The 27994-nt window shown below is 30.6% G+C and overlaps 2 protein-coding genes across 8 annotated transcripts in view; both read left to right on the top strand.

Moving 5' to 3' along the window:
- Positions 1–4: 4 nt before the first annotated feature.
- Positions 5–16886, top strand: LOC106076217 (sodium/bile acid cotransporter 7-B-like). Of its 6 annotated transcripts, XM_013237080.2 has the most exons (13): positions 5–200; positions 3728–3835; positions 6874–6956; positions 7769–7905; positions 8542–8617; positions 8774–8812; positions 10135–10170; positions 11437–11588; positions 11947–12047; positions 13441–13566; positions 14061–14211; positions 14942–14979; positions 16324–16886. In XM_013237080.2, the coding sequence occupies exons 1-12, from the start codon at positions 185–187 to the stop codon at positions 14958–14960; spliced, it is 1044 nt and encodes a 347-aa protein (XP_013092534.2). In that variant the 5' UTR covers positions 5–184; the 3' UTR covers positions 14961–14979; positions 16324–16886. The 6 variants fall into 6 exon arrangements, 5 of the variants coding, with proteins under 5 accessions (XP_013092534.2, XP_013092531.2, XP_013092533.2 ...); XM_013237077.2 differs by lacking the exon at positions 14942–14979; XM_013237079.2 differs by lacking the exons at positions 13441–13566; positions 14942–14979 and adding an exon at positions 13114–13236.
- Positions 16887–21680: 4794 nt separating this feature from the next.
- The window catches only part of LOC106076214 (armadillo repeat-containing protein 3-like), a 37990-nt gene continuing 31676 nt past the window's right edge, over positions 21681–27994 (top strand). The window contains exons 1-2 of one of the 2 annotated variants that reach the window (XM_013237074.2): positions 21681–21776; positions 25252–25326. In XM_013237074.2, the coding sequence (XP_013092528.2) occupies positions 25279–25326 (48 nt within the window). In that variant the 5' untranslated portion in view covers positions 21681–21776; positions 25252–25278. The remainder of the gene's footprint in view (positions 21777–25251; positions 25327–27994) is intronic. The other variant, XM_056037423.1, reaches the window with a different exon arrangement.

The raw sequence follows: 27994 nt of genomic DNA, 5'->3' as shown, positions 1-27994 counted from the left end.
AAAAAATAAACAAATGAAACATTTCTTCTAGACTACATTGTCATAGTCTAGAATGATAGATCTAGATTCTAGATTATACTATGATATTTAAAGATATCTAAATTTCTATTTTATAGATCTAGATTTAAAAAATAAATCCATCTAGATCTAGAATCACGTATCTCTACACTTTGTCTGAAGAGAGATGCAAAGCAAATTAGGTACGGTGACGGCTATCAAAATAATTATAAATAACTAAGGTCTATATAATTATTAATATGATTATGAATCATTACTTACTATCTATCAAATCAAAAGAAAAGTAGCATCATCGATCATTTATTCATTATTTAGATCTAGATCTAATTATTACACAATCGTGATAATAACATATCAAGAACAATTTAGTTAATTTAAAGGGAAACTCTGATGTGCCAATGGTGGTTTTGACAATTTGAATTTTTAATATACTGATATAATATCTCTCTCTCTCTTTGTAAAAAAATTTGTGCTGCTACTCAGTGTTGAATTGCCTATATTAACTTTTAACTAGATTAACTAGATCTATTAATAAATTAATAATAAACGTTAAAATACAAAAAAAGTAAAAAATTTTCCCCACATTGAAAAAGGTGCCAGTACACTATACGCAATGTTATGTAAAAAACATCTATCTATGTAAACAGAAAGAAGGATAATTGAAATAGTCAATGACATTCATCACAAACATCTTTTTGTATGAATATTATATGATAAACATATTGAAATTATGACGTTAATATTTGCTCAACATCTGTAACTTTTTAAATGTCCGTTATATGTTGCCAATGATGGTTTTGACAATTTGAATTTTTTATATACTGATATAAAATAATCTCTCTCTCTCTCTCTCTTTTTGTACAAAAATAGCTGCTGGTACTCATTGATGAATAGTCTAACTTTTAACTACTAATAAATTAATAATAAATGTTAAAATACAAGAAAAGAAAAAAATTTTCCCCACATTGAAAAAAAGTGCTGTACGCATAGTGGTGCGTACTGTCACAAAAAAAAGCACTGACTATAACACAAGAAAAAGATAAAAAATACTTATAAAAAAATGGGCATAACTTAAGGAGGCTGCTGTGTGACATGATTGTCATACACACTAATGTGGCAGCAACAGACAGGTATGTAATAAATACTTTTACATATTCTGACACCATCCTTGGGCGCAAGCAAAAAAATTCATATTGGACAATTGTTTTCGATCTGGTGACGTATTTACTTACTGTCGCCACAGATCTATAAGAAACAAAAATTTTAACTTCAATCTCAGGTTTCAAAATAATAAAAAGAACAACACAATTAAATTCCTTTATTTGTGTTGAAAATTTTATTCATATATCTCTAAAAGTTAAAAAATTACAGCCTTTTTAACAGAGAAAAAAGTGTTTTTTTTGACATACATGTGGTGCCTCGTCATGAAGTGGAAAATATTTTCTTGAACTTCTGTCTATAATTTAAAAGTAAAATAAGTATCAACAGATAATTAAACATCTCTGTTTAAAATTGTATTCAATTATCTCTTAAGGTTCTAAAGTTACAGTCTTTTAAATGTGAAAAAGTACTTCTTTGTTGATCGTTTCTTTTTACAAGTAACCTCACTTTAAAAATGAATAAGAAAATTTTAGTCATGGTCTATCACTTGTTTGAAATTAAAATAAATATCAGGACATATTCATGCATTTCTGGTGAAAATCCATGCAGATAACTCGAATAGTTAATAAGTTACAGCATTTTTATTGTAAAAATTTTCCTTTTTCGGTCACAAAATTTTGTTAAATATATCGAGGCAAAGTTTTCGCCACTAAATTGCTATAACTTCTGTTCTAATTAACTTAGAAACATAAATGAGGTATCAATAAAATCGGTTCAAAAAGCTCTAACTATATTAGTTTACATTACAATATATATTGAGTTTTTATTTAAGTACCTACTTTTAACTACTAATATAAATTAATAATAAACGTTAAAATACAAGAAAAGAGAAAAATAATATTTTTTTCCCCACATTGAAAAGGTATATATATATATATTTATATAATATACAGTGCTTTTTTTGTAAATATATATTATATATATATTATAATATATATATATAATATACAGTGCTTTTTTGTGACGGTATATATAAATATATATATATATCTGGATCTAATATATGTGTTTTGATTTACAGAAAATGAATATATTTATTCTTTTTATATTTTATTTTCAACAATAACTTAGTTATTGATGTTTTTCTGACATAATTTTTCTGCGCACATGTGATGTCACACAAACATTAAATTAAATTTATTCTATTTATTTACTTTCTCTATAACGGAAAGCTGTACTGTAAAGTTTATGATCTCATAAAAGAAATAGATCTAGGTCTATGCAGTTATATCTAGATTTTGTATGCAAAGAAAAAAGTAATGTGTTAAGAGTAGATCTACATGCTAGCTTAACCATGGCAGTGTGTATTTTCTTGCCTGACCACTCAACACACAACAACACTATTCATGACTATCGTTTGGTTGTCTTGTCATTACTGACTACACGTAGCCTAGGTTAGCCTTACACTGACCAGTTTGTTAGAATCAGTCAGACACACAATATGTTTACGTTTTGGGACAGGGAGGGGTGTAGTTAATTATCCTAATGCTTTTAGATCTCTCTCTATATATATTTAACTGTACCATAGCTATGGACTAAGTCACTAAGTCTAACAGCACAGGTAAGAATGAAGCGATTCAATTGTTTAGATCTAGATTCGCATTCAGAATTGCAGAGGGAAGTGACGTATGTCTAACCTAAAACAAAATCTCAAAGAACCCTCTTTTTTTTTTAGATGTCAAGAATTTACTGTCTTATTTATTAAATATAAATGTTTCTAAGTATTTAAATAAAAAAATGGTAATGGAATTTAAACATGTCAATAACTCAAATTTAAAAAACCATCAGAGTTTCCCTTAAATGTCTAGACCTCTAGAGTATTATATCTAGAATCTATCTCTCTAGATCTAAATGTAAATTTTTAAAAATGTTTCTAATTGTTACTGTAATGTATAATCTAATCTGCTGAGACGTAAAAATAAATAATAAAGCCTAGAATAGATCTAGATTGAGTCTTTTGAGTCTATAGATCAGAGGTTCTCAAACATTTCAGACCCTGGGACCCCTTTATACAGTCTAAACCTGCCCAGGGACTAAGTTTCACTAATAGAAAAAGCTACACAAAAGTGCTACATTTGTGGAATTATTTAAATAAGCTGCTCCTGCATTTGTATGGATTCATCTGTAATTGTGATCTAAGTTTGTCGACTTGCAAAAGGGCTCAACACCCAGCTGGGATTATCTAAGCGTAGAAATCTTTGGATTTGGATCATAGAATAGTACACAATATATAGAAACAGAATTGAGGGGTGAGTTGATTATTAAAATTTGGATTAAGGTTAGTATATCTGATTAATTGGCTTGTAGTAAAGAAGTTATTTAAATTTTCATTGTTCTATAAGAACCTCCTAGGGGTCAATGCACCACAGTTTGAGAACCACTGCTCTAGACTATAATTCTCTACTTTTTTAATCATTTCATAACAACAACTGAGTCTCATTCTGTCAGAGAATGAGATGAGAGATGCATTTTTTTTTTTTTTTAGATAAATAAATAACTAGATATATCTAGATAGTAAATCTAAATCATACTCTTTTATTCTAGATAGATCTACATCTAGAATTCAATATAAAAATGAACAATTTACAATTTTGCTCTGGATTGATTGGTGTTATACTTTTAGCCAAGCTAGCTCCTAGCATTGGCAACAAGGGAGGTAATTAGTATATCTACTTTAATAGAGTGAAACTCACTTAACTGTATTATTATTATTAACTGCATTACTGTGCTAGCTGTATTTAAAATAATTTGTACAAAGCTTATAACAACCCACTCTGTCTATCTGTCTGGTAAAAAGTTTGAACACATTATTTCTTCCACACCACTTCTCTGATCAGGTTAAACTTCTCACATTTATTCATTGGTATAGACCATGTGTTTCCCAAAGTGGGGTATCTGTACCCGCAGGGGTAAGGGAAGACTTTGGAGGGGGTATGCATTGCACTTCATTAACCATGCTGATTTTTTAACTCTTTGGCTCCGCACCAACGCACAGGGCGTTGATTTTAAAAAAGGGGTAAAAAGTCGGACCAACGCTGGGGGCATCGGCTATTTCAAATTTATTTTTTTCGTTTCCATTTCTCCAATTCTTATTTTTTATTGATTAATTGTTTATCTAAAATAGTTTCCCTTTGTTAAACATCTGGAATTTCCTTCATTTAACGTGTTTTTATTTTTTACGAATTTTGTAAAGAGATGACATTTATTTTTTCTGTGTGCGTGTTTTTTTAACATGGAGCTTCAACCAAGGCCATATAAACTTTGTAGATCTAAATATTTCTTTGATAAAGAAGTATAAGAATTCAGATGACAGTGGTTTTGTTTCATCTGATGGTGATATTGATAAATCTAATTATATAGATCTAGATCTAGTAAATTAATTTATAGGTCTAGACTAGTAATAATGAAGTTTATCAGCTGATGAAGCAGCTCCACCCCCAGCTAATGTTCAATGTAGATCTAGAACTAGTTTAGCTGTCTCTACATTATCTAGATCTAAATCTAATCAGATAGATGTAGATCTCTAGATCTATCATCTAGGCACTGAAACAGAACAATTTCAGATTTATTGCACCAAGAAATTGGGTTGTCAACCTAGACTTAGTCAGCACTGCATCTATTGAGATGGAATGTTTTTTTCATTGACAATCACATTGTTGATAGTCTTGTTAGCAAAATAAATAGCTCTGCTGACCATAGGATTAAATGGAACACCCCTGCTAGAATAAGATCCATTTTCATAGAATGGAGACCTATAATTATAAAGAAAGACAGAGTATGTAAACACTTTGGGTCAGGGAGAACGGTTTATGTTTGCGCTGGATGGGAGTCGAACCCACACATTCATATTGACTGCTTCCATGAATATCACAACTAGAAGGAATATTTATATACTAAGTACATGAAGAACTTTAGAAGAAGATACTATAAATATATATATGCTGTACAGTTGGACTAGTTTTAGGGTAAAAGTGTTTTGTTCCAAGCGTGTTGCTTTTTTTATGGGCTTTTTCGTTAAAGTAGTGACATTGGATTATTAGTTCCAGTTTATTATTTTTTGCATCTATTGCTGTTTCTTCTGTGGTGTTCTGTAAACAAATGGATAAAAATGAGAAAAAAAGCTATTTCAATTCAATTTGAACAATAAATTTCTTTAAACATGCACTTGGATGGATATTTTCAATGTCAGTTGGTGAGTTTTTCATTTTTAATTTTTATATTCAAAACCCAAAATTACAAAAACAACATGATTTGCAAACTAGAAAACATAAGAAATGGAAAGAGCATTCATTTCTCTTTAATTCTATATCAAGTTTATTATTTTCCAATAATAAATAAAAAAGTTATACAAGTTATATGGAAGCAAAGTAGCGCACTCTGAAATGGCGGAAAAATTAATTCCGTCCAAAAGTGGCAAATAATTCCGAATTAATTCCGGAGCCAAAGAGTTAAAATACCCATTTATTATGCTCTGAGGGGTACTCAGCATTACAAAAATTATAGAAGAGGTACAGATAGATCAAAAGTTTTGGAAAAACTGGCATAGACAATCAATGAAAAAAAACAAACAATCAATCTGTCAATTAATTACTGGTTATTAATTATTTTGTTACATGTAACAAGGGACAATTATCCTTCAAATATGGTTAAATAAGCAGGTTTTGTCCAATTAGACATTCTAAAGGTTTAATAATTACTTAGATGTTTCATGAGACAAATGTTTAATAGCTAATTGATTGACAACAGGTTCATTAAAAATGATTCCCAGGACTAATGGCTCACCAACATTTGGCTCATCATTTAATGAATTAAATTATTTTTATGCTATACTATTCTCAGGGGCGGACTAGCTACATTGGAATTCAACCTATTGCAAAGTGGGCTGGTAGCTTAATGGCCCGATGACAGCAAGTCCCATTAATGTGATTTGACCCTCACCTCACCTTTCTTAAAAAACTTTAACTGACTTAACTGTGCGATACTGGCCACACTTTCTGTATAAATGGTTTAGCCAACGCAGATGGCTTGTCCAGTCACATGTGCATTATATAATTCAGTTAGTCACAAGATCCTAGGATTTTCCCACCAAAAAGTAAATCAAAATTGAAAATCTTAAATACTTGAAAACGTGACTAAATATGGAAAAAAACAAGCATAAAGAAGGTGAGGAAAAATTGAAGAATGAAAAGCAAAAAATTGATCAAATCGTCTGCCAAGAAATGAAATAAAATTACTTAGAGGTTCCTTGCCATTTTAGCACAAATGGTTTAAGAACAATTTTGAACTTCATGATTATATCATTCACAAAGAAACATTCAAATTGCCATTTACTCTTGACAGATTTCCCCCTCTTCAATAAAAAAAAACAAAAACCAAAGCAAACTACTGTCACTTAATTCCATAAGTGTAGCCAAGGTTTTTGAGTTTAAAACTCCGTCTAGGAGGTTCATTAAAGCAAACTACATATATATTATAATGTAATTTTAATGTATCAAGAAAACTTTATTAGTACCATACATTAATAGAATGCCTGCAATATTTCTTAAGGGAAGGGAGAATTTTTGGGCCGATCCTTACCTTAACACATCCTTCTAAGTTGGCCACTAGACATATTTGCTAAATTTGTTTTCTGAAATTTTAAGAAACATATTTTTTATTTTGTTATCAATCTTTTTTGTTAACTTGTTTCCTCAGGCATACTCCATCCAGAGATAACCAGCAAATATTTTGCAGTTTTTCTTTTGTTTTTTATTAATGGAGTTACACTTCCAATAGAGGTAATAAAAAAGTAATATTGAAATACTTTTCATTAACTATCTCAAAAATAATTTAATTACCCGTATAGTTTTAGCTAAGCAAATCCTTAAGTGAAAAAGTCAGCATTAGCTTTCATACTTTGAATTATAGATCTATATATTTAAAAGTGCTTTTAATTCTGTTTATGTGAATAAAATGAGTATACTTTTCATCTGCCTCTTCCAAGAATCACCTTTACCCTTTTTAGTCCCTTGTTTCTTCTTCTTGTTCTCTCTTTTAAATTGATTTGTGGAATTTACCTTTTATTTTACCAAATGGCCTAAAATGTGCTGATGTGCCAAATAAAAAAAAATATCCATTTTTTACCATATGATTTACACACATAATACAAGAAGGTTCCAAAAAGAAATGTGCATGGTTGTATGGTATGAACTGTTTACACAATAGTCCAGAGTTCAAACCCAGCTGTCCTCTGCCATCCTGCAGGAGGTGGACTAGAAAAAAATAATCTTCATTTCTGAAGGATGTATTCCAGACTTGTAAATAGTGTTATTAGTGCTCCCGAAATCTCCTCAAATCTTTAAAAAAAATGACAAGTCTCCTAAAATTTTCCTAAAATTGTGCTTGTTGTGCTATTTAATTTTGTTTTCTTTTATTATCTGTTATAACTGAAGAAAACAACAAAACAAAATCCACTTATTACAAGGCAATAAATTTTCTAGACAAAGGATCAACTTTTGTTTGCCATGAGTTACAGAGCGACACACCAAATTCTATGTTCTGGTAAATATTTTCATACTGTATAACTGAATAAAATATTTTGAAATTTCAGACACTCAAAGCAGCCCTGTTTAGAGTAGATGTTCATTGTCTCATTCAAGGATTTACTTTTGTTGTGTTCCCTGCTTTTATGTACATCCTGGTCATGATGCTACATTATTCATTCCTTCATCCTGCCATCTTGGATGGGTAAGAAAGAAAAGTCATTTGTTTACTGATTTTTATTCACCCATTTATTATTTTTTCAAGCATTATTTATCACTGCAGTAGGATTTCAAATGTTAATCTATTTGAACTTTTGTGAGATTCAAAACAAACTGACCAGTATATTTTATTTAGTTACTCATATCTCACATCTATTCTGAATTGTGCTCTGCTAATGTGTTGGCCAAAGTTTTCACTAAAAAGTGCTAGGACTGTGAACTCTTTATATTCACCCAATATCTATCAACATTGAATGGAAACTGTTTTTTATAGCACTTAAAAGTATAATAATAATGTGAATAAATATACATTTGTTTTATAAAACACTAAATCTCAGTGCTCCTATAAAGACTAAATTTTGTAATTAAATGTGGGTGATTGTGCAGAAATGCCTGAACAGCTTTCTTGAGCTTTCCCGGACAATTTCCCTTTGAATGCATGAGTATGAAAAAAACTTCAGGAAAGAGCTGCCTACAAGTAACAGAAATTCCTTTGGCGGTAGATGGGTATTGTGAATTAAAATAATCATAAACTAGAAATAGATTATTTTGAAGATAGTTTGTAGCTAGTTGTAAAAGGAAATGACATTATAAACTGAAACATCTTTTAATGTTTTTACAGAATGATTATACTGAGTGTTATGCCTCCACCAGTATCTTCTGCTATTATGATGACCAAAGCAGTTGGGGGCAATGTGGTAAGTAAATTGATAGTAATAAATGCTTTTTTTTTTCTTCAATTTATGTACTGACATTAAAATGATACTAACTAGTGATATGAAAAGATGAATACAAAATTTAGATAGAGAATATAGTCAGCATTGAATTAATGACATAACTGTGTATCCCCACAGGCAGCAGCATTATTTAATTCAGCCTTTGGCAGTATGATGGTAAGTTGAATTTAAATTATCTCCATTTATTCCGATTATTTATTTCACCTTTTGGGCTGCTCTGACTATATTTGAATCTCCTGACTAGTTTTTTTGTTTGTAGCTTGTTACATTACTGCATTGTTTCCCAAACTGTGCTCCTCAGAACCTTAGTGTTACTTGGGGGCTGAATAGGTGTTCCTCGAACTATTGGAATTATTAACTAGTAGGCCACCATGTGAAGTAATCTCTCTAAAAAAATGTTCCACTGAATACTCAGAATGATCAAAGTGTTCCGTTAAGGAAAAAGTTTAGGAAACACTGCATTACTGAATGCTCCTTCCCTTTTCCCACCAATGAAAGTTGCTAAGGCTACATTATGATTGCTAAGTAGATTTCTTTGTCTGCATTTTCTCCAGTCTATGGTATATGTGAGAAGATAAGAAAGTTGAAAAACTATATGAAAACCCAATTGCGAACAACATTTTTTGCTACTCTTATAGATGAAAGTGTCTATGAATGGTACAATGTAAATATTGTTGAAATATTTAAAATGCTTTGGTTATTAAATTAATAGCATGTAGTGAAAGTGTCAATATTTTTTAATTATATCTTTTTAGTCTTTTTTTTAATTGAATGCTTTTTGTTGAATTGATGACTCCACTTTGTTCTTTAATGATGACTCCAAGATGTTGTAAGTTGTTGAATGAAATCTTTATTGTTTTCCTATATTATATAAGTCAGTAAGTGTTTCACAAGAGGCAATTCTTTTGGCTTAAATGCTATGTATGTTAATATTCCTTCATTTGTCCTTTCTTAAACCATGTCACTTCAGTTTCTATTCATTTTTGGTTTGAGCATGTGTCTGTGTGGCAAAAGCTCCTGTGTTACCTTTAGGGGCTCAGCAAACACAACTCTGCTAGAGTGATTCCCCTTGTTAGGTTCCAAGTTGTAGCCAAGTGGTTTTGGTCTTTCAGCCACGCATTTAACATGAATTCTTTCAAGAACTAGATCCTGTATTTATAAATTAGGATGTCAGCTTGTTGCTTATAAAAGAGTTCTAGACTAGACTTTTCTTCACAAGTATATCTTAACACTTAGATGTTTTTTTTTCTTCAGTGCATTCGTTTACAATAAGAATTTAATGAAAAGTATTTACTATGGTATATACTTCAAATTTTTTTGCTACAGTTGACATTATACGTCTATTGTTTTTACTTACTCATTGTAAATAAAAATGTTTGTTTTTTCATTGTATATAAAAGTCCTTTTTAAGTGTATTGATTTATACCTAAAAAAATTACTGACAAAATTTTATATATTCATATATTTTTACCTTTTAGGGAGTTTTTATCACACCTTCACTAATTATGCTGCTAGTAAGTTGTTCTCACTCTACAAATTGGTATGATTTTACTTTGATGTTTTATCTCTTATTGTTGTGTTTTTAACTTCAATGTTTTTTTTTAATTATATGTCATTATTGGATTTATCAAAAGAAAAAAATAGCTACATTGCTAATATACATTATTTATAGTAGATGTCTTTTAAAAAATCCTTTCTGTTTAGCATAAAAAATATAAGTATATCAACATACTTGATTTTTTTAGTCTTAGTACATCAAAATAGAATAATTTTGGTCTACTTACCAACTGGTCCAATTACACAAACATATTTTATGGGATCAATTAGATAACTAATGCTTTAAAATGTATCTGTTGAAATATAACTTTACCATGAAACTATCAATAAACTGACACATGAAACTTATGCTACTCAACATTAGAATGATTAAACATTTCATCTGATGCTTATCATTTTTTTTTAACAGACTTCTCTTAAAAACAAAATCACTCCAAACTAAATCAAAGATGGGACTTACATTGTTTTTAACCTTCATGAAATAGCAGCAATTGAAACATCACTATCTTTATTTTCAAAATAGCATTGAAGCTTATTTCTCTTTAGTTTCACAATAGCACTGAAACTTATTTTGGATAGAAAAGATTCTTCCTAATTATCTTTTGGTTAACTATCTGTCATTATTTTCACTTTTAATCAGCATCTCCATGTCCACCATTAATCCTAAATGCTGAAAACTGATCTAAAATATTTTCACTACAAATGTAACTGCTAGAAATGATGACCTTTACTTTGAACTTTCTGTTTCTTGGTGATAGCAAACTTTCTTCACTTGCCTAGAAAATATATCTTACTCAATTTTGCACTATACTTATACAAGTCTTCAAATTTTTTATGAACCCTTGCCCATAGATTGCACCAAAAACATTTTTTTATCTGAGGAAATGGAATCTCAAACCAAATAAGTGAATAATATGATAATAGGATTTTTGCAAGTGCTAAACTTTCATTAGATATGACTTAATAACAAGGCTAGATGACTCTCTCTCTATATATATTTAAGAACAGAATTTAAACAATGTATCCTACCTCGGTAGGAGCTAGGGGGTTAAATGCTTTGTTACTAGTGATTTAAAATTAAAAAGTATGCTGATGACAAATGGGATAGATTGAAGAATCATCAGAATATTAAGTTTATAATGTGTATAGTTGTGTAAACAATACTGTATAGATATTTTACAGTTTTTTTATAATGTTTTTTCTTAACACATTTTTCTGTCTAGTTTGGCCGTTCTGAAATAGAAGTTCCCACAGAAATAATTATCAAGCAGCTTTTTATTACTGTTGTAGTTCCTGTTGTACTGGGCCAGATTGTTAGAATTTACACCTTGGAATGGCTCAACAAGAAGAACTTGCCTTTTAATAGCATCAGCCAGTAAGGATCAATAGATTTAAAAAATTAGATTTAACTTGTTGATGAAGTTTTTTCATGTATACCTTAATTAACATTCTTAATTCTGCTTATGTAACTGTTAACCCAAAATATTATTGCATAATTTTTGGAAAACAAATTTTAAATAAACTAGCCATTAGCCATTTAAAGAAAATTGACAGTCATTTCAAAATAATTTATTATAAAATAGAAAGATGCAAAACATAGTCCAATATGTTTTAAAGAAGTTCAAAATTTATATTCTGTATGTTTTTTTTAAAATAACTTAAAGATTTTTATATTTTGATTTTAAGTTAATTTATAATTGTTCTTTTTTTTTTTCTTTACTTTTGTTTTTCAGATGGCTCATATTTTTTATCATTTACACAACTTTTTGTGCTTCATTTTCTAGAGAAATATCAGGATTGGACACAGTGTCTTTTCTTTTTCTGACATTTTTAAGTAAGTCTTAATTCTAGTATTATATGCCAATTTAAATATACAGGGACACTTCATTACTGCTATCACATCTTAACAAAAACCGATTCCATATGGACTTGAAGGTCAAATTTGAGTCTTCTTTATTGCTACTCATTTATTTCTGGTGCCACACTTGGGCTGTTCACTTAAGCAGCTTTAACACCCTAACAAAAAACTATTTTCTTTAAACAAAAATCTTCTATTTTTTTAAACAAATCCCTTTTAGATCTATCAATTCATTGTTGATTTCTACCCTTCTATTTCATGCCATACAGTCTCACAAAAACTTGAGCATGCTCTTAGCCTCCTTTAAGGTTTTCTTTTGAAGTCTATCTTATCTGTAACTTGCTTTGTATCAGAAAAGAAATAAAAAAAAAATATTTACTCTGAAATCTCCTTTTATAAAATTTAGAGCACATTCACATTTGTCCAAAAATATAAGCTACCCGAAGGTTGATTCTGCCCTTTACTTAAATTATAAACATAACCAATACTTGTGAACATAAACATATCATACTACTTTTCTGAAAAGTTCATGCACACATTTTTATTAAAGATTTGTGTAATGTTGGAAAGGTTTGGTTTTAGTGAAATATTAATTTTTTAAAATCTATGTTAAATAATTATGGAGACTATTAAATGAGTATAAATAAATATAAATATTAAATAATCGTTTTAATATGCATATGAGATCTAAGTACTCTGAATGCATTAATGATGATCAAATACACTAGTTACAATTACATAAGTTATTTAACTAGCCAATTTTAAAAAAAAAAATTCAATTAGACTCAATGTAACTGATAATTAAAATTACTAATTCATATTATAAGAGAAAAAAGTATTTTTATTTTTTTTTTTTAAGCAAAATTAGTATCTGCAACATAGTTCACTTTTTCCTTACTTTTAAAGATAATAAAATATTCATGAAATCATATTTGCGATGTAGCCTTTGCAATATTGGACTTTCTGGTTTATTTTCTTCATTGGGTTAAGAAAGACAGTCTCTGGCTTTTCAGAATTATTAACATTGTGGTTGCTTTTACAGTGTTCGCGTTACTGGTAGCGCAACAGATGTTTCTTTTCTGGTTCTCTCATACAGTATTAAAATATAGTCGAAGTCTATCTTTGGCCATATTGTATACAGCATCTCATAAAAACATTGCATTAGGTAAAATTGGACTGAATCTTTTTTTATGTATAGGTCATATTTCATTTTTAAATTTAATCATTTCTGGTGATTGTTGTTGTTTTGTTATGATTGTTTTTGTTTTTCCACTTTGTATTACCTATTTTTTTTCACTTTTGTTTTGTTTATTTAAACTTTTATTTGCATTTGAAACTTTGTGTAGAATTTACACACAAAATATTTCAGTCATTGGGTTGCAGATCTGTATTATGGTGTTTCTGGCAGTCATGAGCTCTAGTGCATTATTTAAGTTGAAATCTTCTGATATAGCAGCAGTCGTGTACTGTGCCAGTCATAAGTCTATTACACTTGGTAAGCTAGCTCAATAGCAAATAGATTTAAGTGACTAATTCTATGCTATGAAAACAAAAGAAATCACAAATAACTCTATTCCTTGGGCAACCCTTGCTTTTTGAAAATTCAAAAATCTTTACTGTAAAATGTCATTTGTAATATAAACAATTTTATTTAAAAAGTTGTAATTTCAACTGATTTTTATAGCTACCAAATGTATACAATAATAAAAAATATATAATTTATTCATAGATTAAAAATTTCTTAGCATAATTTATTGTAAATAGCAACACTAACAGAGGTATTCTGTTAGCCTATTATGGGCAAAGTATAATATTGATATGTCACAATAATATAAACTGGATAAATTAAATTCTTACGATACACATTATTTTTCCAATTCATTTTAGTCATTCTGATTTGATCATTTTTCTTTTTTTTTTCATACTTAGCTTATCATAGATTATAAAGCACAACTTACTTGTTCATTTGTGCTATATACTGGTTTTCAGGTATTCCAGTAATTGAGATTATATTTGAAGGAAACCAGAACATCAGTTATCTGGCTACACCTTTGCTATTATACAACCCAATTCAAATTGTGTTTGGTGGCATGACACTAACCTACTTTCAGAAATGGCTAGGCTCTCCAAAGGGAAGCAGGTAAACAAATGTAACTTTTCCATGGGAATGCTTAATGCTGTTTTTCATAGTAATTCTGACTCTGAAAATTTGTTTTGTATCCGCAACACCAGCTTGACAATAATAGGAATATGTTGTAGAATAAGAAAACAAAATCCTGTTATCGTTGAAATACCATTGTCATCTTTATAAAGAATTATAATTATTATAAATTATTTTAGATACCTTATCAAATTCTTAGCCCCAATGGACAACTTTGATAAAATGTACCACCCCTATTTGGCTCAACCTATACATTTACTTTCCGTAAAGAATAAGAACTACTGAAAAATACAAATAAAGTTGCTTTTGACAACTTATTTTTATTATCTATATGTTATTAGTGTACGTTCCTATTAACTAATATGGCTCCCTCTTTATGGTTATTGAATTTCCTCCATCAATTGCTGCCACCTTAATCTAGTAACCATAGACACCTTCTGGCCTAATGTTAAACAAGGTTGTTGCCAAATGGCCCTAACCATGACCAAACAACTTTTCAAAACACATTCACTTCTTCAGCCAGTTATAGAATTTAAACTCCTTCATTCAGCAGCCATGCAATTTTCTTCTGGCTAATGTGGTTTAAAATTGTTACCATGTTAAAAGTTTCATTTTTCTTATAGTGCATTTTTAAGAAATTATAGAATGTAAAACGCTGAATAATAAAATAATGTATATATTTTTAAATAACTATGTATCCTCAATGCAGGAGACGTTCAATGACATAACAATCTTAAACTGACTCATGTAAAGAACAAGTTTCAAATAACACTTTGTTTCATTTGTTATTTGTCTTTTTTTTTTCTTCTTTGTTCCTAATTTGATCTAATTTTTTTAATTTAAAAAATGTAATCTAGACAGAGATGTGCAAACTACAGTAAAAATATATATTAATCCCATGTCGTAATTTATATTTTAAAAAATAATGCATTCACAGTGTAAAAATTCAAGTGTTTAGTATGAATTGAAAAATCAAGTTAATATTGTACATTTTGATTTAACTATGACTTAAACTTGCTCCTTGATATTGGTTGCATCAGGTGATATTCAAGTATAATGAGTATAAAACCAGTCCAATCCTAAAGATTTGCCATTCAATCCCATGACACACAGACAGTTTTAAGATTTCAAGAAATCTGAATTCTTAGTAAGAAGGCTTTAATTGTCTTCAAGCAACAATGATCAGTAAATAACAAAATAATGTCTTTCATTCGTGGGATGATATATTTATCTGTGAAATAATCAACTATTGAAGAATCAATATGTCTCTTGAATTTTTGCAATTTCACAGATCTTTATGTCACAGGGCAAATCATATAAGTTACAATGGGAAAAAATCAATTTATTGGTGATATCTGGGGGCCACCTTAAAAGTTTCAAACAATTTATTATGCTCAGTGAATTTGTGGAATATTTGCTTTTTTTTTTTTTTTTATAATGATATAAAGAAGTGTCTGAAATACTCACATATACATGAATAGAGAAGGAAATATGTTCAATCTTGAGTATAACTTGTTCCCTTTTTACACCAAATTACCAAATTATGAAAACTATCATCAAACTCACAACTTTATGTCACAATAGTTTATTATAAATATGTCTTATAACTGTATAAGTTTCTTTTTTAGTTGCAACAAGAATTAAGGTTAAAAGTTATCTTTTAAAGTTTCCATCTGCTTCTCAAAAAGTTTGCCCATAACTGATCCACTCTATTAGAGACATTTTAGTTCATTTTTTAATTTTTTCTTTCTCTGAGTTTATGTGGGTTTGCAGGTTTGAGTTTTAAGTATTTTCTTGCCTTGTATTTGACTGTATCCACTCCTTACATTTGCTCTTTTTTAACTGTGCTGCTTAGAGTAAGTGGCAAACCTCATGATCAAATTTTTGTGGATTAACTAAAATGTGCTTTTTAATACTGTAAGACTTTACTAATATTTTGTTAATCACATGAATGTATAATTTTTTAAAGTCTCTATTAATACATGATAAAGAAAATAATTGGCTAAAAAACTTTGTAAAATTAAAAAATACATTTCATTAATTTATGAAGTTTAGACATGAATACAATTTTTTTTCCTTTTTTATTTGCAGAGTTTTGCCAACATATCAATCTCAAGTTTAACAGCAAAAGTCTTTCAAAGTTCACATGAATTATACATAGGTCTAATATATGTTAATTAGGCTAATTTTTGGAGTTTTAAATAGGCAATATTTCTATTTTCTTATGATCCCTGTACCAGTCAGAAGATCAGTCTGTTTGAGGTTATTTATCTGTATTTTATGCTAGCCTTATATTCATTGTACAAGTTTTTTGCCTGAGTACCTACAATGAGATGATACCAATGATACATTCATAATTAGTATTAATGAGTTAGTAATATTGACAAGATACATGACTACCTACTAACTTTAGTGGATTGTTAGATGTTTACAGTGTCTTTGTGAAATTCAGATGTGGTAATCTATTGAGTAAGTATTTAATACATTATTTTTCAATACTTCTACAATGTAAGCATTAGACAGAATTTTATTTTTATTATTGTCACCTAGTCATTTAGTTACTCTTTAAGCCAGAATTTTGTTGTTTTTTTTTTTAGCTAAGCCGAACTAAATTTTTTCTGAAAAATGTGACTTGTTATTATTAAAACTCATTTTTAATATATATATATATATATATATGTTTACAAGTTAGATGGTAAAAAAAAATCAATACAAACTGTTGTAGTGTCATTTATTGCACTTTATTCAGCTTGTGATTATTTAACCTATTAGTTGGCAATGCATTCATTAAACTAATCACAAAAAATGTATTACAAGAACCAATGGTTCAAATGGTGATTCTTTTACAAATATATTGTGTTCTAAGAGTTATAAGAGAGGTAAGTAACTTAAAATTGAAAAAACATGTTTAAAAAAGAATAAAGAATTTTTCCATTATTAGATATTGCTGTGATTATATATTATGGTTTGTAGTTGTTTATAAGTAATTTCAATTATCTTTAACTTATTTTTGGCATAGTATGTCACAGTTAAAACTCATGCAACAACACATAAGATTATATCATTACAGAAATCTTCAGTTCTACATTTACTACTGCAGTCACAGAAATGCATGTTAATTAATAATTTTAAAATGTTCAAAGATAGTTTCAATCATATACAACTAAATTATTTAAAAACAACAAAGATACACTTTCAGATTTTCTTAGCCCATGGCTAGAAATCAACTTATCTCATTTTCTCATCTTTTAATTTTAAACCCTCATAACATTCATGATTAGGGTCTGTATTTTATGGACCTATATACAACATATATTTACTATCAATTTGACAAAAGCAGTTTGAAGTCTCATCGAAAAAAATATATTTATCAGAAATGGGTATTATCAAACTCTATGAACACTAGCATGCAATAAAAAAAAAGCTGCCTCAAAAATTAAAAAAACAACACAATATCAGTACATGTACTTGCAAATATTAATAAATTAAGTAATTCTCATCAAATATGCACATTTTGGGAATCAAATAAAATCAAACTCTTGGAAACTGGCTTTTTGTACAGTTTTCAAATAGTTTTCCCATTGTACACACCTTTGTGAACTTTGTAATGCTTCAGTTCTCTCATGCCTTGATCCTATTATAGCATCTTTAGGTTCACTGTTTCTCTGACTGAAGCAACTGAATTTCCATTTTTTACATGCTGTTAAAAAAAAAGAAATTATTTCAATGTAATTAGTGTTGGGTCTCATTAATATCACTTCAATTATAAACATCCCATTAGTGTTCGAGTAACCTTTGACAACCAACTCCAGCTTGGCCTGCTCATGTGGCATAGACTTTAAGTGAAAGGATTAAGGCGAAATCCTGATACCTCTAAAACCAGGAGCTTTGGACAGAGAGAGCCCCTTAGCCTATTAATGTTTTACTATAATATCGAGGCATGATGGCTGAGTGGTAAAGTGTTTGGCTTCTGAACCAGAGGTGCCCGGTTTCGAATCCTGGTGAAGACCAGGTTTTAAATTTCGTGATCTTTAGGGTGCCTCTGAGTCCATACCTAACATTAGTTGGGGAAAAGTAAAGGCAGTTGGTTATTGTGCTGGCCACGCAGTGGCGTAGCTAGGGTTTATGATGCCCAGTGCTGCATCTCCTCATGATGCGCCCCCCCCCCCCAAATAAAAAAAATCATTGAATGGACATATGTTTCTTCTCAAGTATTTCTAATTCTCAAACAGATCTATTTTACACAGAGATACTACAAATTAATCTTATGTCCCTTACTACTGGCAAAACTATCAATCATTTGATCAAAATATTTTTTTCCTACCAGCTTTTGTTCAACGGGGAAAATTTTCAAATTAGTGAGTCTTTAATTTGACATTCCTGATTGCAAATAATTCTTAATTAACTTTAGTTTGGAGTAACTTTAATCCAATGTAGCCTCGCCGACCGCATTTATCAGAAATATTCGAATCAAGATGACGATATTCGGGCCTGACTGCCACAGTCAATATTTGTGAAAATTAAAAGCTCAGCAAGTCTTTCTTTATGAAGTTTGGAGGCTTCCTAAGAGACTGTGACAAACCGTTGAAGCTTCTTTCGCTCGAGATTAAATTAGTTTTTGTCAATGTCGCTAGGAGCAGTCTCGAGATTAATTTCAATCTATGGATTCTATAGTTGGTAAGGTGACACCAATTCATAGCTAACCGGTCCCATTAAAATTTCTCTTGGTAACTCTTTTTTGTATGTTAATACATCATCAATACCCAGCACATGTTTTCGTCAAAGGGAATACTATTTTCAGCAATGCCCTCACACAAATATTATAGATTGTATTTAATGTTTTCAGTTTGAGTGCGCCATTTCGCATCATTGATTTGAAGGTAGACGTACGCGTTGTTTATTTTAGTTAATACACGTGCCCACAACCTAAAGTTGGGGAGAAAATTAAAAGATAGCATAGCAACTAACAATCCTTTTGCTGCAGATCTAGTAGAATGACTTTACCTTTGGACTGGATATTGAAGTTGAAATTTTTACCTACATGCACATGACTTTTTCCAAAAAAAAAACGGTGCATTGAACTATTAAGTAACAACATGTATCACGACCATAGAAGACAATGAGCGTGTAAAATGCGTTATCTTCAGAAATGTCCACCAGTCTAGTCAATTTGACTCCAGCTAGTCAACATCTTTATATTTCATTGAAGAACGAATTAGAGTAAAGGTTAACAAAGTAGCTCAATAAATACATTTTTGTTGACATTTCAAATACAGAAGTTTTGTGTTTGGTTGCACATGAGCAATACTGAAAAGCTCAAGGGAACTTAATTCATACTGAGGGCTTTTAATTTTGATGCCCCTCGCCACTTGATACCCCGTGCGGCCCGCACCACTCGTACATTGCTAGCTACGCCACTGTGGCCACATTACACCCTCATTAACTTAAATGAATGACCTTTACATCATCTGCCATATAGACTGCATGGTCTGAAAGGTGAACTTTATTTATTTATGTTGTATTAATATTTGAGAGGAAAATTGCTTCAGGTCATCCACAAACAAAACAAGGAGAGCCCCTTAGCCATTTCTATATATTTCTTCTGCTAGCTCCTGAAACTAAGTTAATAGATCATTATTCTTTTATCTAAGGCCCAAGAATGTGTCCAAGAGTATCTTGACACATTTTAAATCTCATGAGCAAGGAGCTGTATCCATATATAAATATATGATTATCAAATTGTAAACAAATTTTATATTCAGCATTAAAGAGCTTGGTATTTCAAGCTAGGAAAAAAAAAAAGAAAAATATAAATTCAACCTGATTGAAGAGGATATTTCTTTTGTTTTGAAGTGAAGACAAATTTAATGCCAGTCCAAAACATAAATTATGAAAAAAAAAAACTTTACTCCACCCGTCTTTTATTTTTTTCCCAGTGTAATTGAAGAAATAAACCTTATAATATTGGCATACTGCACATCATTTACAAATAATAGTTAAAGAAAACTGAAGTTAAATAATATATATATATATATATCCCTTGAATATAATAAAAATATTAAGGCTTGTCTTTGAGTCGGAAAATTAATGAAGAGTGCAGTATTTCACATGGTTACGCAGCCACAGCTGTGACCTACATATTTTACCACATCCAGGGCAAGGATAACCATTGTCTGCCGGTGGTCTCGAATATATCTAGAGACTATTATCGTTGTATAGAGAGAGATGAACCAGAATAGATAATAGCTTCTTTTATATAGGCCTACCGGTATATATATATACATAGATCTACATATATATAAAGTTCAAATAAAGCAAAGCCAATTATATAGCTTTAAGTAAAATACTTACATGTCTCAGACTGGTCAGTGGGAGTCTCTGTTCTTTCTCTGGCCACATTGTTGTTGACAGAAGGATTTAGTGCCATCTGTACCGGTACTTCAGTTGCCATTTTTCAATTTGATTGTAGTGACTGCACAATGTTTATATTGTCACACAAATTAATATAGACTTTAGAGCCCTAGAGACTCGTTAAAAAATGAAGAGCTTTATTCTTAAAGATCTATGTGCTTATTATAGGCCCCAAATATTAATTGAGCTATATAAAAACTTTATAGTTGTGTTGTATTCCTGTGCCTTTAGATAGAATAACATGTTGCGCGAAAGTGCATGATCTTATAAAGATACTGTTAAAAAAAAAAAAAGCAATCTCTAATACAGATTTCATCATTCTCGGACCCAATAAGGTAGGCCATACGTGCGCATTTGAACTACAAAGAATTTAAATTTTGTCAGAGGAGAAACCTTTTTTTTTTAAAAAAAAAAAAGAAACAAACTATAAGCTATTTGCAGACTTCAATAAATATGAGATCTGGGCTACTGCTGTCTTTTCAAAAGACTAGTTAGTAAAGATCTAAATATATATATATATAGATCTAGATTTTTTGTTTCTTTAAAGGCGGGAATTTTAAGCTAGACAGCTAGACCAAGTAGATCGAAGTTCAAATTGATTTAGTGAATTTATAGATAATGTTTAAAATTTTGTATATAATATACACAGGCTAAATATTTTTATAATTTGGGTTAGAAATATCGGGGAGACGCCGATGGCCTTTTCAGTTTTTCTTTAAATCGAGATTAGATCTATAAATAGAATCAAGCTTTAGTTGGTCTGTCGCAACTAAACTTTAATGTTGCTTTATATATATTGCAATTCATCACTAACCTACATCTATATTTTCATGCATGGATATGGCATATGATTGTAATAAAATAACTAGATTTAGATCTAGATTAAATGTATTCTACAAGATTTTATTAATACTCAATTAAATTGTGGTTATTATTTGACTAGATCTAGGATATTTTCTGGAACTAAATATATATAGATCTAAAATTCTATATTTAAAAACAAAACAAAAAAAGAAATTGAATCATCCCTCTATGTGGTAATGTTTGTGTCTCCTAGCAACAAAAAGAGTAACTTCCGGTGTCATGAAACTTAACACAATTTAAACATTTACTCATGATTTAGAACTATTTACGTGAGTAGATATAATCTAGAGTACATCTTAGCCACTAGCTTTTGTAAAATATCCAAATTACAAAGATCTCTACCAACACGCCAAGCACCTAGATTGTTTGAATAAAGTCTAGATCTAATACTAATAACTTAAATTTCTAGTCACGGCATAGGGGATATATCAATTATCATCATATTGGAATTATTGATATAATCATAATAATAAATAATGCATGTGTTATTGTTAGGCCTAATCAAGAATAACCATGTTCCATGGAATAACTAAGATGTTAACAATAAATAACATCTTGCATATCATAGAGGCTCTAGATATGCATGACTAAATGCATCATGATCATCTTCTTTTTTGAAGTAATGCTGTATTATATAAGATGAGATTGCTATTTATTTTAGTTTTTAGTCTATTACTAATTACATATTTGTATGAGCTAGAAGTAGAAATATCAGCCTCAAAGCTCGAATCCAACAAACACTTAACATCATTTGCAATTGACTACAATGTACAATGTTTCATAGCTAGTTTTGGTAATTTTTAAAACGTGTTTAAAATAAAATAATTAGATACACTGTCAAATATGGACTAAGCTCAATACTGTGCTGTAGCAGTTCATTATAAGATGAGATTGCTATTTATTTTAGTTTTTAGTCTATTACTAATTACATATTTGTATGAGCTAGAAGTAGAAATATCAGCCTCAAAGCTCGAATCCAACAAACACTTAACATCATTTGCAATTGACTACAATGTACAATGTTTCATAGCTAGTTTTGGTAATTTTTAAAATGTGTTTAAAATAAAATAATTAGATACACTGTCAAATATGGACTAAGCTCAATACTGTGCTGTAGCAGTTCAAAATTCTTTTGTTATAAAGTAAATGAAAAAAAAAAGAAATTATTTAAACCAAAAAAAAAGTTTCAACGTTCTCAGCACTTTGTTCAAGACACATTTATCTATATAGAAGGATATTAACCCTATCTATTATCACTAGTAATTTTAATTAGCGCTTCACACATCAACAGTTAAATCATTCTGACCAGCTGTGATCTAATTATCATGGGAACTAATTTTGCCTTGCCAAATGTTAGATAACCAGTTGTCTGTACACTGACTGTCTTTGAACCACTAATAGTGAAACCTAACAAAATTTTTAGATAATATGACTATTACAATAGTAGGATGTGTTTGCTCCAACTGTAAAAAGATAATAAAGCATAATAAATCCTATTAGTACTTTATTCCATATATACTCATGGAATTGATCACTTTGTCTAAAATTGAATGATATATTTATTGGTCTCCTTGAGTCGTAGAGCGACTGTGGTTCATCTCCAACATTTTCATATGGCTTTGGAGCCCTATTGCAGGTCATGGTGGCTTTCCTTTTTGGTAGAAGAGCTTCCCATTTTCGGCGTGGCACACTTTTCTTCAAGATCTGAGGCCCATGTTTTCTCTCTGTCCATAGCTTTCTTGGTCACTGTCTCTCTCCAACTAGTGCGGTCTAAGGCTATGTCTTCCCAATGGTCAATATCAATTTTCACTAATTTTAAATCCTGTTTTATCACATCCACGTAATTAAGGTGGAGACAAGTTTTTCTTGAGCCAGACGCAAGTTGCCCAACATACAGAATGATTTTCAGGATGTGATTGTCCTCCATCCATCAATTATGTCTGGCGGTGTTGCCTGATGACTGTAAAGATGCTGGGAAGGCCCGTTCTCATGAGGATCTCAGTATTACACACTCTTTCTTTCCATGTTATTTTCAAGATCCTTCGAAGGCAGTGCAAGTGGAGTGAGTTTAGTTTTTTCTCTTGCTTTGTGTAGGTAGTCTATGACTCACTGTCGCAGCCTTCCCTATGCATTTTTATCTCATCTTCTAGAGACAGTTCATCTTGAATTGTAGATCCAAGGTAGCAGAATTCATTTACGGCATCTAGCCTATTATCATCAATGAGGATGGAGGGTGGTGCTGTAGCAGGTGGTCTCATAACATTAGTTTTCTTTGTGCATATGGTTAGGCCATACTCTTTGCAAGCCTTAGAGAAGCAGGAAATTAGTGACTGAAGCTCCTCTTGTGAGTGTGCCACTACCGCTGCATCATCCGCGAATAGCATATCTCATACGAGGGTGGTTCTGATTTTATATTTGGCCCACATTCTAGCAATATTTAAAAGTTTGCTATCAAATCTGGAATGAAGATAGATGCTTTCGGTGGATTTGTCAAACGCATGGTGAATTAGCATTGAAAAGAGTATTCCAAAGAAGGTTGGGGCCAGGACACATCCTTGTTTAATTGTTTTTACTGAAACTTTCAGAGCAGGCGACCTGATGAACTGCAAAGTACCCATCATATTTTGGTGGAAGTAGACAATAATATTTAGCAGCTTAGGTGGATAGCCTATTATCTGTAAGATTTTAAAGAGGCCTTCTCTGCTGACTAGATCAAAGGATTTTGTCAGGTCAATGATTGCAATGTACATCCTTTACTCTCTGCACTTTTTCTGAAGTTGACGGATGGAGAAAATCATGTCAGTTGTGGATCTCCCTGAGCGAAAGCTGCACTGTGATTCTGGATAGACTCAATAAGCAATTTTTGGTTGCCTGGTAATTATCACTCAAGCAAAAGAGGGAGATTCCCCTGTAGTTGTTGCAGTCGCTTCTGTCACCTTTGTTCTTGTACAGGGTGATGATTTTAGCATCCCACAGATCTTGTGGTAATGCACTTTCTTGCCAACATTTGCAGAGCAGTTCATGAAGAGGTTGGCTTAGTGTACTTTTGCATTGTTTCAGAAGATCTGGGGGGATACTGTCACATCCAGGGGCTTTGCCGTCAGCCATGTTGTCTATGGCTTTGTTGAGTTCTAATAGGGTGGGTACTTCGTCTAGTTCATTCATTGTGGGTAATTGGTTGATAGCGTTAAGGGCTGAGGCAAAGACTGAGTTTGTTGTGGCGTAAGCATTTGTTTGCTCTTTTCTGTGATAATTTCCCTAGTGGTTTATTTGAGAGGTGCTTACCTGTTTTGGGCAAGTCCTAATGCATTTTTTATTCCTTCATACATCCCTCTTATGTTGCCTGTTTGAGCAGTGAGCTGAATATTCTCTTTAAGAGTTACCAGGTTGCATTGGGTAGGTTTCACCTTGTTTGTAGCAAGTGCATCTCTATTTGCTCTGATGACAGGTGCTAGTATAGTTGATTTAGAGAACAATGATTTTAATTTGATCTAAATCTTCATATTCAGACTCCTAATTGATTTAGTATGAAAAACAATTTTAGGAAAGGTGATAATTTTAAATTTAATCTGAATATCATGTTAATTCAAAATGATTTGTCATTTCATTGAATTGGTTATGTTTTAGTTCTGTTAGTAATTTAAAATAATTCTCATTATGTTATTTAGTGTTATTTAATGAAACATTTGAAAGAATTTATGTTTTTCATTTTGCTTGTGCAAATGTGTACATTTTTTATTACAGATTTTCTTTTGTAAATAAAAAAAAAAGATGGGAAAGAAAGTAAAGAAAGATGAGAAGGGACCACCAAGTGATGTTGTAAGTAGACTAGAAATATATTCCTTCACATGGAATTCGTTCATTGCATTAATAACTTGTTTGGCAATATAGAGATTGTTTGAATAATGAGAATAGTAGGCCTATCCTTTTATCTAGACATTGTGTTCTTGTGAAATTCACTATATCCATTGATTTTTTATAAGTAGGCAATGTAAGTGATAGCAATTTTGTAAAAAAAAAAATTCATTTTATTGTTGTAATATTGTCATATAGTGGACAGGTGGATAATCCTGATTTCTCTGAATTTTAGTCTGAGGGCATCCAAGAGCCATCTTAGCTTTCATGACTTCAGTTAGGAAGAGTAACAGCACTAAATTTACTTTTGAGGTCTCTCTCCCTTTGTGACATCAGATGTCAGAAGCTTAGCCTTCACTAGCAGTCAAATTTAAGAGATATACTTCACTAGCCATATTGACCCATAGGAAGTTAACACATTTGCTTTGCTGCTTTTATGAAACAATTTGAAAGGGGCACAACCCTTTTTCAAAATTTAGTCAACCTCTCTTACAAACTCTATCTCACTGGGGCAGTATACGCATGGCCTCCTTCTGTCACTAGATGACTTTTGATTATCTCCTGGCAGTGAGATGAATTCCTGGGCATTAGCTATGAATGAAATGATGGTGTCCACACAGCTGATCTATACAAAGGAACAGCAATTGCTTATACAGTTCAGTATTATGCAGCATTGCAGGGTCTGCCATGGTGTAGCACTATGTGCTGTAAGCTACCTAAGGCTACAAGCTCCTCATATTTGGTCATGGTTGACTCCCAAAGCCATACCCAAATAAGTTGCAGTTAATAAGAATAAAATATCTATACTTTGTTTCCTCACATATAAAAGTATGAAAAGGTGACCTTTTCTCACAATGTAGTCTTTCACTATTATGTATACGCATTAGCATTTTTTTTTTGGTTCATCAATTCTAGATCTAGATTTGAGATGAAGTCCTTAAGTATAGCCAACCTTTATAAGCATTCAGAATTTATTTGCTCCTGTCAGTTAAATTGTAACCCATTAAAAAAAAATTCTTTGTCTCCTTGGCTTCCGAACTGAATCCTGGTGAAGAAAGAAATTTTAATTTCAGGATCTTTGGGTGCTTCTGAGTCCACCCAGCTCAAATGGGTACCTGACTTTAGTTGGGGAAAAGTAAAGGTGGTCGTTTTGCTGGCCATGTGACACCGTCATTAACCATGAGCCACAGAAACAGACCTTTACATCATCTGACTATAGATTCCAGGGTCTGAAAGTGGAACTTCTCTTTATCACATTTTATAAAAGCAGTCTCTTTTACACTTGAATTATACAAACTCATGTATTCATTCAGTTCTCTCATATTCTGTTTTTTATACTCTTTTTTTGACTAAGTTCACTCCACAATAAAATTAAAAGACATAAAGTAGCCTTTCAGTTTCAAAACAAGTGCAATTAAATGTTTTCTAAAAAAAAAAAATAATAAAAAAATATCATATTGTGCTGTTAAATATTTGTATTTATCCTTTAATTAAAACTTGTTATAAAGAATTAAAAAAATAGTTCTTTTAGGAAAATAGACCACTGGTTGTTTTGTATATGAACAATGTTTAGTTGTTCCAAGAAAATAATAACAGGCTCATATTAATGTGTTTTTTTTATCACCCCCAAATGAGAGAATTCTTAATGGGTGAATTAGTCAGAACTTAAGCTTACATGAATATATATGTAGAGAGAGAGAGAGAAATGTAGCTATCTTATTCCATTAATGTAAGTTTTAGTATTTATTTTGTTTTACATAGATAAATATGTTGTTTAAATATATTTTCTTTGATGAAATGGAGTTAAAAATTTTATTAAACTTAATATTTTAAACCAATAGGGTGTGACAGGGGTAAGTATTTACTTTGGGTTTGTAATTGTATTTCAGCATTGATGAGCATTTTGATTTTCACTTTGTTTAGTTTATCAAAAGAAATAAGAACTGTCATCTCGCAAATGTGCATTTAATTCAGTGTCTGTAATTTAAAGTAGCATGTACACTATTTTAAGATGCTTTGAAATATAGTATTGCTTGCCAAGTTTTGTTTTTGAAATTGTTGATTCTTGTAATAATAAAATAATTGTTATTATTTCAATTAAAAAAATGTAGACCACTTCACCAGTAAGTAAAATAGAGATTTACAAATTGTGTTGGTTATTAAATTACTTATAAACTTCATTACAAGATTTGTATTTGCACTCACTGATTAGAAGGGGAAACAATCATTCTTTTTTTCTAAACACGTGTTGAGTTTATACAGTTTATATTGCTTTCACTTTCACTTGCCATTTTCTTTTTAAATATTATTCTCACATTTTTGTGCACTTACAGTAAGCTAAGGTGGTGAACCTAAAAGTTACCATAAATTTTGTTCTTAATATTTGTTAACTTAAAGTAAGCTAAGGTGGTGACCTAAAAGTTATCATAAACTTTGTTCTTACTATTTGTCAACTTACAAAATGCCAAGGTGGGTGTGCCTATAAACTTCCATAAATTTTGATTTTACTAATTAATATTCAGATAATACTATGTCTATACCAGAAAAAATTAAAAACAAGTTTTCATTTAAACATAATAATTTTTTTCTCCCTTAAACTGGGAAGTTTGGAACAAATTTAATTTTTAAAATC

Source organism: Biomphalaria glabrata, chromosome 8 (assembly GCF_947242115.1).
Source record: "Biomphalaria glabrata chromosome 8, xgBioGlab47.1, whole genome shotgun sequence".
Classification (NCBI taxonomy): domain Eukaryota; kingdom Metazoa; phylum Mollusca; class Gastropoda; family Planorbidae; genus Biomphalaria; species Biomphalaria glabrata.
Note: the sequence above shows the minus strand (reverse complement) of the source record. Positions and strands in the feature narration are given on the sequence as shown.

What these genes read in the sequence shown, in the direction of transcription:
- LOC106076217 (XM_013237077.2), top strand. An exon ending in AAGCAGTTGGGGGCAATGTG is followed by an intron (nt 8,618 to 8,773) that starts GTAAGTAAATTG and finishes GTATCCCCACAG; the next exon opens with GCAGCAGCATTATTTAATTC. An exon ending in CCTTTTAATAGCATCAGCCA is followed by an intron (nt 11,589 to 11,946) that starts GTAAGGATCAAT and finishes TTTGTTTTTCAG; the next exon opens with ATGGCTCATATTTTTTATCA.